Source organism: Dipodomys spectabilis, unplaced genomic scaffold (assembly GCF_019054845.1).
Source record: "Dipodomys spectabilis isolate Male_0828 unplaced genomic scaffold, ASM1905484v1 ptg000365l, whole genome shotgun sequence".
In the NCBI taxonomy this organism is placed as follows: domain Eukaryota; kingdom Metazoa; phylum Chordata; class Mammalia; order Rodentia; family Heteromyidae; genus Dipodomys; species Dipodomys spectabilis.
The window spans coordinates 6514531-6527414 of NW_024871042.1; the positions used below are offsets into that span (position 1 = coordinate 6514531).

Here is a 12884-nt window from a genome sequence, read left to right on the forward strand (position 1 = left end):
AAGGAGGACAGTTCAAACTGACAATGCAAGTTCAAATTGATCCCACCTTTCTTTCAATTCAAAAATGAGATTCTTCCTAGTAGTAACAGCTGTTGAAAGGCTTGTTGCTGCTTTCAGAAGGAGACATCTCAGGTGTGGATAGATGGATGGATGGATGGATGGATGGATGGATGGATGGATGGATGGATGGATGGATGGATGGATGGATGGATGGATGGATGGATGGATAGATAGATAGATAGATAGATAGATAGATAATATCCATAGCTAAAAAGCTCTTAGTCTTGCTTCTTCAGTCATGTGGAGATAAAAAGGAAGCCCAGAGCAGAGGAGACCATGCTATAATCATATGGGCTATACTTTACTCAAGTCTGCGTTGTTCTTTGTGGGGCTCTTGGGGGGGGGACGGGATCAGGGAGAGGAGTGTCAGTATTAAATATGTTTTTGAACTCAGGATCTTGTTCTCTTTTGGTTTGTTTGGCTGATGTTCTTAGCCACTGAAGCCATGTTTCCAGCTCTACTTTTTGCTGGTTATTTTAGAGATGGAGTCTGATAAACTTCCTGACCAGATTGGCTTCTAACCATGATCTTCTAGGTATCAGCCTGAGGAGGAATTACAGGCATGAGCTACCAGTGTTCAGCTCTTTGCGGGTTTTTCTGTTTTTGTTTTCTTTCTTTTAAAAAACATTTCAAGTAAAAACCAGATTGCATTTAATTATTATCCAGAGATAAACTTTGAATTCTTCTTTCTTTTAAAAAAGCAATTTTGAAAAACATATTTCTAGTTTGCATTTCTACTGTGAGCCTGAATATATAAACTCTGGTAAGCTTTGTTTTTGGTCCCTAGAGGCTAGAAGAGAACTCATTAGAAAACTTAATTTTTATTTATTTAGTTAGTTTTTTGGTGCTGGTATTGGGATGTGAACTCAGGTCTTAAAAACTGTCCCTGAGCTTTTCCACTCAAGACTGGCATTCTACCACTTGAGTCACAGCTTTGCTTTTGGCTTTTTGGTGATTAGAGATAGTAGTCTAATGGACTTTCTAGCCTGGGCTGCCTTCAAGTTGTGATCCTCAGATCTCTGTCTCCTGGGTAGCTAAGATTACAAGATGACTTCTGGAACCAGCTGAAAGCAAAATGGCTACTAAAGGGCTGAAACAAGGAGCTAGAGTTATGATTAGTTGATAATCCCTTGCCTTGACTGGTCTAACTGAATGTTGGTATGTCTTAGGATACAGAGTAGGCCCCATTTAGCTATCAGTTAGATGTTGTTCCTAATTCCCCTTTGTGTTAAGGGGAAAGATTTTACTGTCAGAAAAAACAGAAAAGTTAGTAGTCTGTCCCTTCATTAACATCTCCCTAGTTTGTGTTAGAAAGATTGTGTGTCTCTGTTTTATGTTGTAGCAGTTAGTAACTTTACAAGGAAAATTTCAAGATATCTATAAAAGTTAGGGGTTTTTTTTCTGTCTATATTTATAGAAAGACCTAAATCATCTTGTTTTGCACAGCATTTAAAAATACATATGTACATACATATACATATACGTACAATATAGGGAATGAGAAAGAAATGTATGTGTTTAATGGCCTCTGTTACCCGAAATGATAAAATAATTACTGATCCTGTTGGTTATATTTATATTTGTTTTGTATGTATTTATGGTACTAGTTACGTGCTTTGTATTCTAAGGTTTTTTTCAGCAACTTTCAATTGTAAAATGTATGTGTAGATAAACAATGATTACTTTTTGAATTTTTTTGTTAATTTTTTTTCCTTGTATATTTTCCAGATATGAGGCCTCAGGAACCCTGGCGAGGTCCACCTCCTCTTTTCCAACAGCAAAGATTTGACAGGTAATAGTAAAGCAAATTTAGCTTGTAGATATTTTCCCAACATTTGAGTTTGTTGGCTGCTTAGAAATCAGAATCTAGTGGTTTAAAATACACTTTTCCCACCAAAATCAAATACTCTTTCATGGGTCCTTCAGGAAAATATTTAGCTAACACTTTGAATTAAAATGTTCATGTTTATATACTTTTGTACTTTTCTCGGTTCTTGGCCTTTATTTTACTGAACTTTGAGATGCTCAGAAAAATGAAATACAGCTTAAAACTGTTATTAGACTTTTTTGGTCAGGCTAAACAAATTTCTTTTTAGCAGGGTTGTTCAGCTTAATGAGGCATAACTAATGATGTTCCACTTTTATCATTTCAGTGCAGCAACATAGCATTAGTACAGACTAGCCATTGATTCTTGCTACAAACCTCTTGAAGTTCTAATCAGCTTCTTTGGTACAACTTTTTCAGGGCTGACAAGTCTATTGTAGGGCAGTGTCACTGTAGGTCAGTAGTTATTAGTTGCCACTGAAAACAGTTTCTTTAACTACTTAAGACTGAACTGAATTAAATGCAGAAGGGACTCAGAAGAGGATTATAGGCTCTGCAGTCTAATAAGTACCATGGACTAGGAGGAATGTGACATGGTTTAATAACAAGGGATGTTTGACATGTGTTCTTTCATTGATAAGTTGTGTGCTTCTAAGTCAGACTTTCCATGACAAGACATCTAGGCATGTTATGAATAATTATATTAACATTGATAGAATAATTTTTTAAAGGTAGCTTTAAAATGTGTCATTTTATATTGGTTTTATCAGCATCAGTAAATACAAAAACAAATGAACCCCTATCACAATAGGGCTGGCCTTTTTACCTTCCCAGTTCTGTTTTGCTGGGTTATTTTAGCAATCTCTGATCTGTTCATATCTAAAATGAAGAAAGCATAGTAACAAGTGAGTTTATAAATGTTCTTTCCCTTAAAAAAATCTGTTTAAAGTTATCGAAATTTCACTTTTCTTTTCTTTCTTTTTTTTATTATTATATCTTTAAGTAGTTGTACAAAGAAGTTCCCATTCTACAAAACAGTATATGAGTACAAAGTGTCTGACAACATGGTCGCCCGTCGCTCCTAACCCATCCCTTCTCTCACTTTTCTTTTATATTGAGATTAGGTGATTACATAAATTTCACATATTTCACAGTATTGTGGATACTTAGTTAATAACAGCCACAAACACATTTTAACCTTCACAATTGTTATTATCATGTTCTATAAAGTTTGTGAATTCTATGAGCTTTGACAATACAGTTATTTCTTCCACATCAAGTAATGTTTACATTTTTTTCCTTTTGCTTAGTGTAAGCTGGGGTTTTTTTTGAGAAAAGGCCAGGTGCCAGTGGCTCACATCTGTAATCCTAATTATTCAGGAGACTGAGATTTGATAATCATAGTTCAAAGCTAACCCAGGCAAGAAAATTTGTCAGACTCTGTCTCCAGTTAACCACCAAAAAGCCAGAATTGGAGCTGTGGTTCAAATATTAGAGCACTAACTTTGATCACAGCTAAGTGATAGCACCCAGGCCTTAAGTTCAAACCCTTGAAGTTTAATATGACTGATAATACACATATTCATGTTTTGTTTTTCAGTGTCCTATTTTATTACTGTCAAAGTGCTGCCATTTTAAAATAAAAATTAAAAAGGGATAATTTTTCTAAATTACATTATTAGTTTTGCCTCCTGTTGCTCACTCCTCTCATATTAATTACTAATATTTAATTTTTTCAAAAAGTATTTCTCCAGTGTTAACTCCATTTCATACACATGACTTCATCTGTTCCTCCTAACAACGTTTGACATAGTTGATATTTTTTATTCATTTTTATTGATGTAGAAGATGGAACACATAGTTTAGAAGCTTACCTAAGCTCACTCTTTCATACCATTGTTTACTGAAAAACTTTTCTGTAGAACAAAAACATGCAAATATTTACTCTGAGCATAATATAAAGCCACAAAGACTTCAAAGGCATCCAATCTACTTCTGAGACTCCAGTTCTAGTGGCTTCCTTCCTCTGGGTAGTTACACGTTTTCCTAAGATCACTGTCTTTGTATCTTTCCTTGCCAAGTACTGGTATTATCCTAACTTTGTGAACCCAGCAGATTTGGACAAATTTTATTAGGGTAGTTTTATGTTTCGTCTTGTACTAAGTGTTGAACTAGTGGGCACTCTACCACTTGAGCCACACTTCCAGACCCTGTTGATTGTTTTTGATGTAGTCAGATACTTAAAACCACTCTTGAGCCAGGCCCCAGGGCTCATGCCTGTAATCCTAGCTCCCTAGGAGACTGAGATCTGAGGATCACACAGTTCCAGGCCAGCATGGGCAGGAAAGTCTGTGAGACTCTTACATCCAATTAGCCACCAAAAAAACCATCAGAAGTGGAGCTGTGGCTCAAGTGATGGAGTGTTAGCCTTGAGCACAAAAGCTCAAGGACAGGAGCTAGACCTTGAGTTCAAGCCCAACCCAGGGGAAACACACACACACTTGAAATCAGAAGGTAAAAATGAGCATTAATAAAATTCTATCTTCAAGCCTTAAGTTTTTATCATATAAGGCATCTATATTTGAACAGTCAGACATGGTAGCTCACATCTGTTAATCCTGACAGTTCAAAAGGCAGGGAGACTAGAAAGATATGGTTTGAGGCCAGACTAGTCAAAAAGTTATTAAAACCCCATCTCAAATAATAAGCCCAGGTAAGTGGTGTGTACCTGTCATCACAGTAATGTAGGAGTCCATAGATATAGGGGGATGGCAATCTAGATGAAGCAGTCATGTAGGGAAGAAAAACAACTCTATATGCAAAAGCAAAAAGGGGAGTGGGAGGTATGTCTCAAGTGGTAGAGCACCTGTTTAGCAAACAAAAAGGTCTGAGTTCAAACCCCAGTTACTAAAAAGTAGGGGGAGGGAGGAAGACAGAAATAAAAGGAAACTAAATTTGAATTCTGAGATCCTAAACTTCTCCACCAGCTAATAAGCAGGCATGCTGCCTTCCTTCCTTCCTTCCTTCCTTCCTTCCTTCCTTCCTTCCTTCCTTCCTTCCTTCCTTCCTTCCTTCCTTCCTTCCTTCCTTCCCTCCCTCCCTCCCTCCCTCCCTCCCTCCCTCCCTCCCTCCCTCCCTTTTTTGTGGGTATTGGGGCGTGAATTTTGGTGCCTAGATGCTGTCCTTGAGCTCTTTTGCTCAAGGCTACTACTGCTCTACCACTTTGAGCCATACTCCCACTTCTGGTTTTATGGTGGTTAACTGGAGATAAGAGTCTGGGACTTTCCTGCCCAGGCTGGCTTTGAACCAGGATCCTCATATCTCAGCCTCCTGAGTAGCTAGGATTATAGGCATGAGTTATGAGCGCCGGCTCTATATCATTGCTTTCTACAGCGCTTGTCAGTCTAACCAAAGGAAGAATACCTCTCTGACTTTGTCAAGTTGTGAAATTCTTATAAGAGCCAAATTTTACTGATCCTTAGTTTAGTACATTTCCACTATGTTATTTTTAGTATATTTTGATAATTGTATTAACAAAGAGAATTTTTAGCATATCTTGTTTCCTAAACAAGATGCTTTGAATTGTTTTCTACGATAGTATTTATAATTCATATAGTAGTTTGATTTAAAAATGCAGCCAGAGCCAGTCATGGTGGCCTGTGCTTATAGTCACAGCAGGAGGATTATGAATTCAAGGCCAGTCTGGACTACAACATTCCCCATCCTGCTGCCCTTATAATCTGTGAGTGTTCAGACCAATTAGTCATAGAACATCTTTAAAAACTGGTTAGCCATATGTATAAATTAAAACTACCTAAATTGGCAATCCACACTGTTAACTACTTTCCAAAGCAGTACTTTGAAATATTTTTGTCACCATGATACTAACTACCTCAAATTAGTTGCCCCAGTTTATAACTGGTAATTCTTTTAAAAATTAATGTAGACTGGTTTTAGTGTTTATATCAGACATTAAAAACACATTTTCTGAGGCTCAGTGGTAGAATGCTTGCCTTGCATGCATAAGGCCCTGGGTTTGATTTCCTAGTACCACAAAAGCAGAAAAAAAAGCCAGAAGTGGCACTATGGCTCAAATGGTAGAGCGCTAGCCTTGAACTGAATAGCTGAGGGACCAGAGTTCAGGCCCCACGACCGGCAAAAACAAAACAAAGCAAAAAAAAACACATTTTCCTAGGCAAATTAAATAATAAATAGGATTGCCTTGTAAAAATAAAAGACCTTTCTGCAAATAAACAACAACAGAGTAATAATGCTCTTTTTATTCTGTCATTTCTTGTTTAGTTTTCATTATTAATGATTTCTAATTATAAAAATATTTGTCAAAAATACTACTAATCACTTTAAGCAAAAAAAGTTTTTATATTATTGACATTGTTTCTAACATATTATTCAAATATAGTATTTTAAAATTGTGTTTTCAGCCAGCCAGGCACTGGTGGCTCACGCCTGTAATCCTAGCTACTTAGGAGGCTGAGAGCTGAGGATGGCGGTTTGAAGCCAGCCTAGGCAAGAAAGTCTATGAGACTCTTCAATAAACTACTCAGAAAAAGCTGGAAATAGCACTTAAGTGGTACAGTGCTAGCCTGAGCACAAAAAGGCTCAGGAACAGCGCCCAGACTGAGTTCAAGCCCCAGAATTGCACACCCCCCCCCCCCCCAAAAAAAAAATGTGCTTTCAGTGTAAATTACGCTAGCAGATTTTCCTGAAATACAGTTGCATGAATTTTGTTAGTATAAAACTAACAAAGAAAACCTTATCACAATTAATACAATGTATATGTTACATGTTTGGCTTGGGTTTTGTGCAACTGGATCAGTATTAATGAGCCTCTTTGGCCATAATATACATCTTAACCCCTCATCATCTCTCACTTCTGAAGAGACAAGGGAAGACTATCCTGTCTGCCTGAACAATCATTTTCTATTGTAACAAAGGAGATGCTCTTCCTAGGATTTATTTGTACTAACAGTGAACCTAAAAAAATAATTGTAAGCACTAAATATATATACTTCTTTCTGAGATACAGACTTACTTTCAATTTATTTAAAATCACAACACATTATATTTTAGCTCTAGTTTCAGACACTAACTATAAAGATAGCTTTGGCCTTTCTAGAGTTCTTCAGAGAGCTGTTTTCTGAGCCATTACTCAGAATAAAAATTAATTATATTTGGGTTTCCTCCTTCCCCTGCCTTAAGAAGGCATGTTCTGAGAGAAGAGTGGAGAGTGAAGGGTAGGAATGAGAGTGGAGGGTGTCAAAGATGGGTTCGGGCTTGAATAGCTGCAAAAAGAATGCATTACCCAACGAGCCCATTCTCGGGCCCTGTACCTCTTCAGATTTCCTTTTCCCAAAAAAGTGAAACCCATGCTATTTATAGCTAATAGTGGCTAGCCTGCGCCTTACTGAATATAAATTTTTATTGAATTATTCTTCCCACTATTAGTAGTGCCAAAGTTTCTAATGTTAAAATACACTAAAACATTTTGCTTCTGTTTATTCTTCATAGTGACTTTTATAAAATAGAAGTTGAATAAAATACCTTGCAAAAAAGTTGCATCTTAAATGGTGATTACCTTTAGAAAATGTATGTCCTTGCCACATTGTTTATGTGACAGATTTTAATTATGGTTTAATCCCTTATACCTGTTGCTTTATAGCTACAAAGTTAAAACAGGCACTTGAAGACAATTAAAACATTTCTTTCAACCAGTAATCTGGGACAGCAAACTGGGTTATAATAGCTGTTGAATCTCTGTTCCCATGTAAACTGTACACCAAATGCCAGTCAGCCCATGCCAATTAGTGCTCATGTTGCTAGGTCACCATGGTCAATTGAAAGCTGCATCAATAGAACTTGAAAAGGTTTCCTCCCGATCAGACCCTCTGACATATTGAGCAGAATAATGGATGGGAAAAAACAGCCAAGTCCCCTACCCTGGATTCAAAATACTCAACAGTAAGAATTCATTTGCAACCTGCAATTAACTAGAAAGAATGGATTCTAAGAACAAGTCTGAATGTTTTTGAAAATAAAGCCTCATTCTCATGTCTTGTACATATTTACTCTTCAGATAGCATCATAAATGTAGCCAACTTGGTGATCTTAGATCTAAATCTCCAAATGACTAAAAAGAAAATTTCACAATTAAAAATAAATGTTCTTTCTCAAAGTCAGATCTTTTGAATCACTCTTTAATACTGATACTACTACCTATCCCATATGACAAATGGGGAAAATTGTATTGCCCTAAAATTTGGACATTGTATCATTTTTGACTTGGTTCTATAACATGGTCCCTAATAAAAAAACCCATGCTACCTTTCCACAGAGGCGTTGGGGCTGAGCCATTACTTCCATGGAACCGGATGCTCCAGTCCCAAAATGCACCCTTTCAGCCAAACCAATATCAGATGCTCGGCGGACCTGGTGGCTATCCACCCAGGCGAGATGATCGTGGAGGGAGACAGGTAATGCAGTGTGGTCTGTGGGTAAAAAGCATACTGTTCACTTTGCATTTGAGCATGACTCTCAGGACTAAGTATTTTCTTACCAGTATTTCTGGAAAAGTTCAGCTGAACTTGTATACATCATTAGAAATGTACTCAAGGTAAGTATCTGCTTTACTAAACAGGTTATACTATGAAGACACTAAAAGAATTTTCACCCCAGAAATTCATGTTATGGTTGTACTCAGTGATAATTAGCACAAGTATAGTCAGTCACCAAAATACATGGTTTTCCTTTTAAGGATATTATTCTTTAGTGGCAACTAGATTTGTCATAGCAGATGAGAATTTTCTGGATCCAAAATTAATAATTATTCAGCCATTTTTTAAAAATTCATATAAGAAGTCTCTGTTTGAAGAGAAGCTTTATATTTTCCTTAAAAAAATTTTTTTGAGGAGCTGGGAAGGTGGCTCAGTGGTAAGATGCTTGACTTGCATGCACAAGGCCCTGAGTTTGATTCCTTAGTATCACATAAGCAGAAAAAGCCAGAAGTGGCGCCATGGCTCAAGTGCTAGAGCGCTAGCCTTGAGCTGAAGAGCTGAGGGACAGTGCCCAGGTCCAGAGTTCAGGTCCCACAACTGACCAAAAAAAAAAAAAAAATTGAGCCAGGCACCCATGGCTCACGCCTGTAATACTACCTACTCAGGAGGCTGAGATCTGAGGATCATTGTTCAAAGCCAGCCTAGGCAGGAAGTCCGTGAGATTTTTATCTCCAGTTAACCACCAGAAAACCAGAAGTAGTGCTGTGACTCAAGTGGTAGAGGGCTCACCTTGAGCTGAAGAGCTCAGCGACAGCATCCAGGCTTTGTTCAAGCCCTATGACTAACAAAAAAAAAGAGAGAGAGAAAAATTTTTTGTAGTGCTGAGATAGCCCTCAGGGCTCAGTGCTTTGCTAGCAGACTGTCTACCACTTGGGCCATGACCAATCCCTTTTTGATTTGGTTATTTTTGAGATGGGGTTTTGCTTTTTGTCCTAGCCAGCCCAGACTATAATCCGCCTAGGTATACTTCCAACCATAACTGGTATAACAGGCTCACACCACTGTGCCCAGCTTTTTCTGTTGAGATAGGTCTTGAACATTTTTGCCCAAACCATGATGCTCCCACTCCACCTTCAGAATAGCTAGGATTCCATTTCTGAGGTACCAGCTCCACCTTCTTTTTTTTTTTCTACTGAACGTAAACAGCCGTGTCACTGGATGAATACTATGATTCATAAATTTAGTAAGCTAGTTTCATTTTCTTTTAGCAGCATGTAAGACTGGGGTCTATTAAACATAATTTCTACAACAATCTCATACCCTGGACAGTACTGACATGATCTTTAATCAAATCCTTGCTAGAGAAGAGGATAAGAATGCTGCAATTTCAGTGTGGTGTTCATGGATTTGGCGCCTGCAGTGATGTGAAGTGGTTTTTAAATTGCTTACCTGGTGTTGCCTGCAGGCCTTTTGTAGTGCTTTGCATACTAATTTTCTAACTTGAGTTCTTGTCATGTGTCCAGAGGCCTTTTTACATGTATTTTTACAAGTTCTCTTAACCTTACAAGAAAGTAATCCCCTTAGGCTGTACACTGGTGGCTCATGCCAGTAATCCTAGGTACTCAGGAGGCTGAGATTTGAAGATTGCAATTCAAAGCCATCAGGAAAGTACATGAGACTCTTATTTCCAGTTAACTGTTAAAAAGTTGGAAATGGAGCTGTCTCTTAAGTGGTAGAACAGTGGCCTTGGGCACAAAATCTCAAGGAAAGGGCCTAGGTCTTGAGTTCAAGCCCCAGGAATGGCATCCCCCACCCTCAAGTCCCCCTCCCCCCAAAAAATGTTACCACCTTAACTGCAAATAGCCTTTTCAGTGGGTATCATTATAATTCATAGAAATGAATTTTTTTTACTTTGAAGTCTTTCAATCCATTACCTCTAAGAAGTTACATGAATAAATTGAGTCTAGCTATTCTAGTATAGTTTCAATAACAGTAGGCAGTTTAAATAGCTTTTGTGTGTGTGCGTGCCAGTATGGGGGCTTGCACACAGGTCCTTGACACTATCCCTTAGCTGACACTCTGCTTACTTGAGCCATACCTTCACTTCAGGATTTTTGCTGGCTATTTGGAGATAAGAGTCTCACTGACTTCTGTCTGGGCTATCTTCAAACCTCAATACTCTTATTTCAAGTCTCCTGAGTAGGTAGGATTACAGGTGTGAGCCCCTGGCACCCAAACAACAGCAATTTTTTTAAATGAGGACAGACAGCTAGAAGAACCCTTGGAGAATGATCAATCCACCTCATTTTCCAAGTCAGGAACTCCTGAATCTGAACTCCCATAAAGTTGGTCAGTAGAGCTGAAGACTGGCTGTTTGCACTACTAACCCCAGTTCATCTTCTAACTGCCTGCTGTGGAGATCTCCCTTTCAAGAACTCTGCTGTGCAGTAGACTCTGGTGGCTCATGATTGTAATCATAGCTGCTTAGCAAGCTGAGGTTGGGAGGATTAAGGTTAGAGGCTGGCCCAAGTAGAAAAGTTAATAAGACCCCTTTCACAGTGGAGAGCTCAACTTGCACTTCTGTTATCCCAGCTATGGGAAGCCTAACAGGAAAATCGTGCCTCCCCAAACAGGAAGCCAGACCCTGTCTCAAAAATAGCCAGAAGAAATCAGGGCTGGTGTAGGTTATGTTACTGGCAAAGTTGTTAGGCTACATGGTTCTGAGTCTTGCATATACTGTAATTGAAACTACTAAAAGTACTCTGGATAGCACAGTTGAGTATTGCTCTATTTTAAAACCCTGGAAGCCTAAAATGAGATTTAATTTCTTCCTTCACTTTTTTTTCCCAAGATTGAGCATCAAACCAGGTCTCACACATGCTAGGCAAGTGCTCTACCATTGACCTATATCCATACCTCCAAGAAGTAAACGTATGGTGGAAGGGACATAACATTTATCTTGTATTCTATAGAAATGTTATTTGCAAGCATACTAGCAGGATATGTTATGCTGCTTATTGATTATAGAATAATCATAAGTTTATTAATGCTCCACTATTTACTGCTAAACAAAAATACATCCTGAAATTAATTGCTCTTTAAGATTTAATGATTGCTAGCCAACTGCTGGTGGCTCACGCCTGTAATCCTAGCTACTCAGGAGGCTAAGATCTGAGCTAAGCATTGCAGTTCAAAGCCAGTCTGGGCAGGAAAGTCCATGAAACCCTTAGCTCCAATTATTCACCAGAAAACTGAGTGGCATTATGGCTCAAAGTGGTAGAGTGCTAGCCTTGAGTGCAAAACCTCAGGGACAGCACCCAGGCCCTGAGTTTAATATTTAATGATTCCAAGTTTCTTACCTCAAACAAAATTACTTTCCTTATGCAGGTAATATGTCTACTAATGTATGGCTCAGAGTGGTAGCAAAATTGAGAACAACACCGTACACATTTGTTGTTTGCAGCAAACTCTTGTGTGCATTTTAAGGTATTCTTAGGGGTGATGGTTAAGCTTGTTAAGCCTGTGTGCTAGTTTTCTGCTTTGCAGCAAGCTATGGTAAAGCTCTGGATTCAAAGCACCTATTTATTGGGACTTTCCATGTGTTATATGTTAAGACATACTCAGCTTCTTTATGTTTTTCCTGAGATGTAAAAATCAATTTCTTTGCAAGGGTGTTAATCCAGAAGGCAAACTCTTTCTTTTGTTTATTTTCAGGGATATCCCAGAGAAGGAAGGAAATACCCTTTGCCACCATCATCAGGAAGATACAATTGGAATTAAGCTTTTGTAAAGCTTTCCCAAATCCTCTCACCATTCTACAGTTTTATGCTATTTGTGGAAAGGAGATTTCTTTCTCAAGTAGTAGTTTTTAATAAAACTACAATACTTTGTGTATTTCTTTTAACTGTATATTTCTACTCGTCTGATCTCACTGTTTTATGTTGCTTTCCAAAGATGTGTGTTACATAATACAGTGGATCTGAATTTGTTATTGCTTGTGAACACATTTGATGGAATTAGGAGAACTGGTTTTTTTCTTTATGGTTAAAAATCAAACCAGCTGTGGATTTTAAAACACAGTGTATTCTAGATCATCTAAGATCCATGCTGATTTTTAATGCACAAGAATTAGGTATGAACATTTGAGCTGAAATGCTCAGAGTATATATTGTTCAGTATTTGGAAACATTTCATTAATGTACTTGTCTTACAGAAATTTCTGGACTTTAGTAAAAAAATAATAAAGTCAAACTTTAAAAACTCTTGTCTCTTGTGTTATACTTTTATAGTATTTCAGCTGAAAATCTTAAGCACATTTGGTTGGCTTATTTTTGTTCGTTGGTGATATTAGGATTTGAATTCAGGACCTGCCACTTGCTTATTAACAAGTGTTCTACCAATTGAGGCATGCCTCCCCTTCCCTGCTGTTTTTATTTTTTTCAGGTAGTGTCTGGCTGTTTGTTTTTCTCCTTCACTGGCCTCAGATG

At 37.9% G+C, this 12884-nt stretch overlaps 1 protein-coding gene across 2 annotated transcripts in view; it reads left to right on the forward strand.

The window, feature by feature from the left end:
* Xrn2 (5'-3' exoribonuclease 2) overlaps positions 1–12660 on the forward strand; it is a 73815-nt gene extending 61155 nt beyond the window's left edge. For both annotated transcript variants that reach the window (XM_042666435.1, XM_042666436.1), the window contains 3 exons: positions 1789–1852; positions 8238–8376; positions 12112–12660. In XM_042666435.1, coding sequence (XP_042522369.1) covers positions 1789–1852; positions 8238–8376; positions 12112–12177 — 269 coding nt within the window. In that variant the 3' untranslated portion in view covers positions 12178–12660. The remainder of the gene's footprint in view (positions 1–1788; positions 1853–8237; positions 8377–12111) is intronic.
* The last annotated feature ends 224 nt before the right edge of the window (positions 12661–12884 follow it).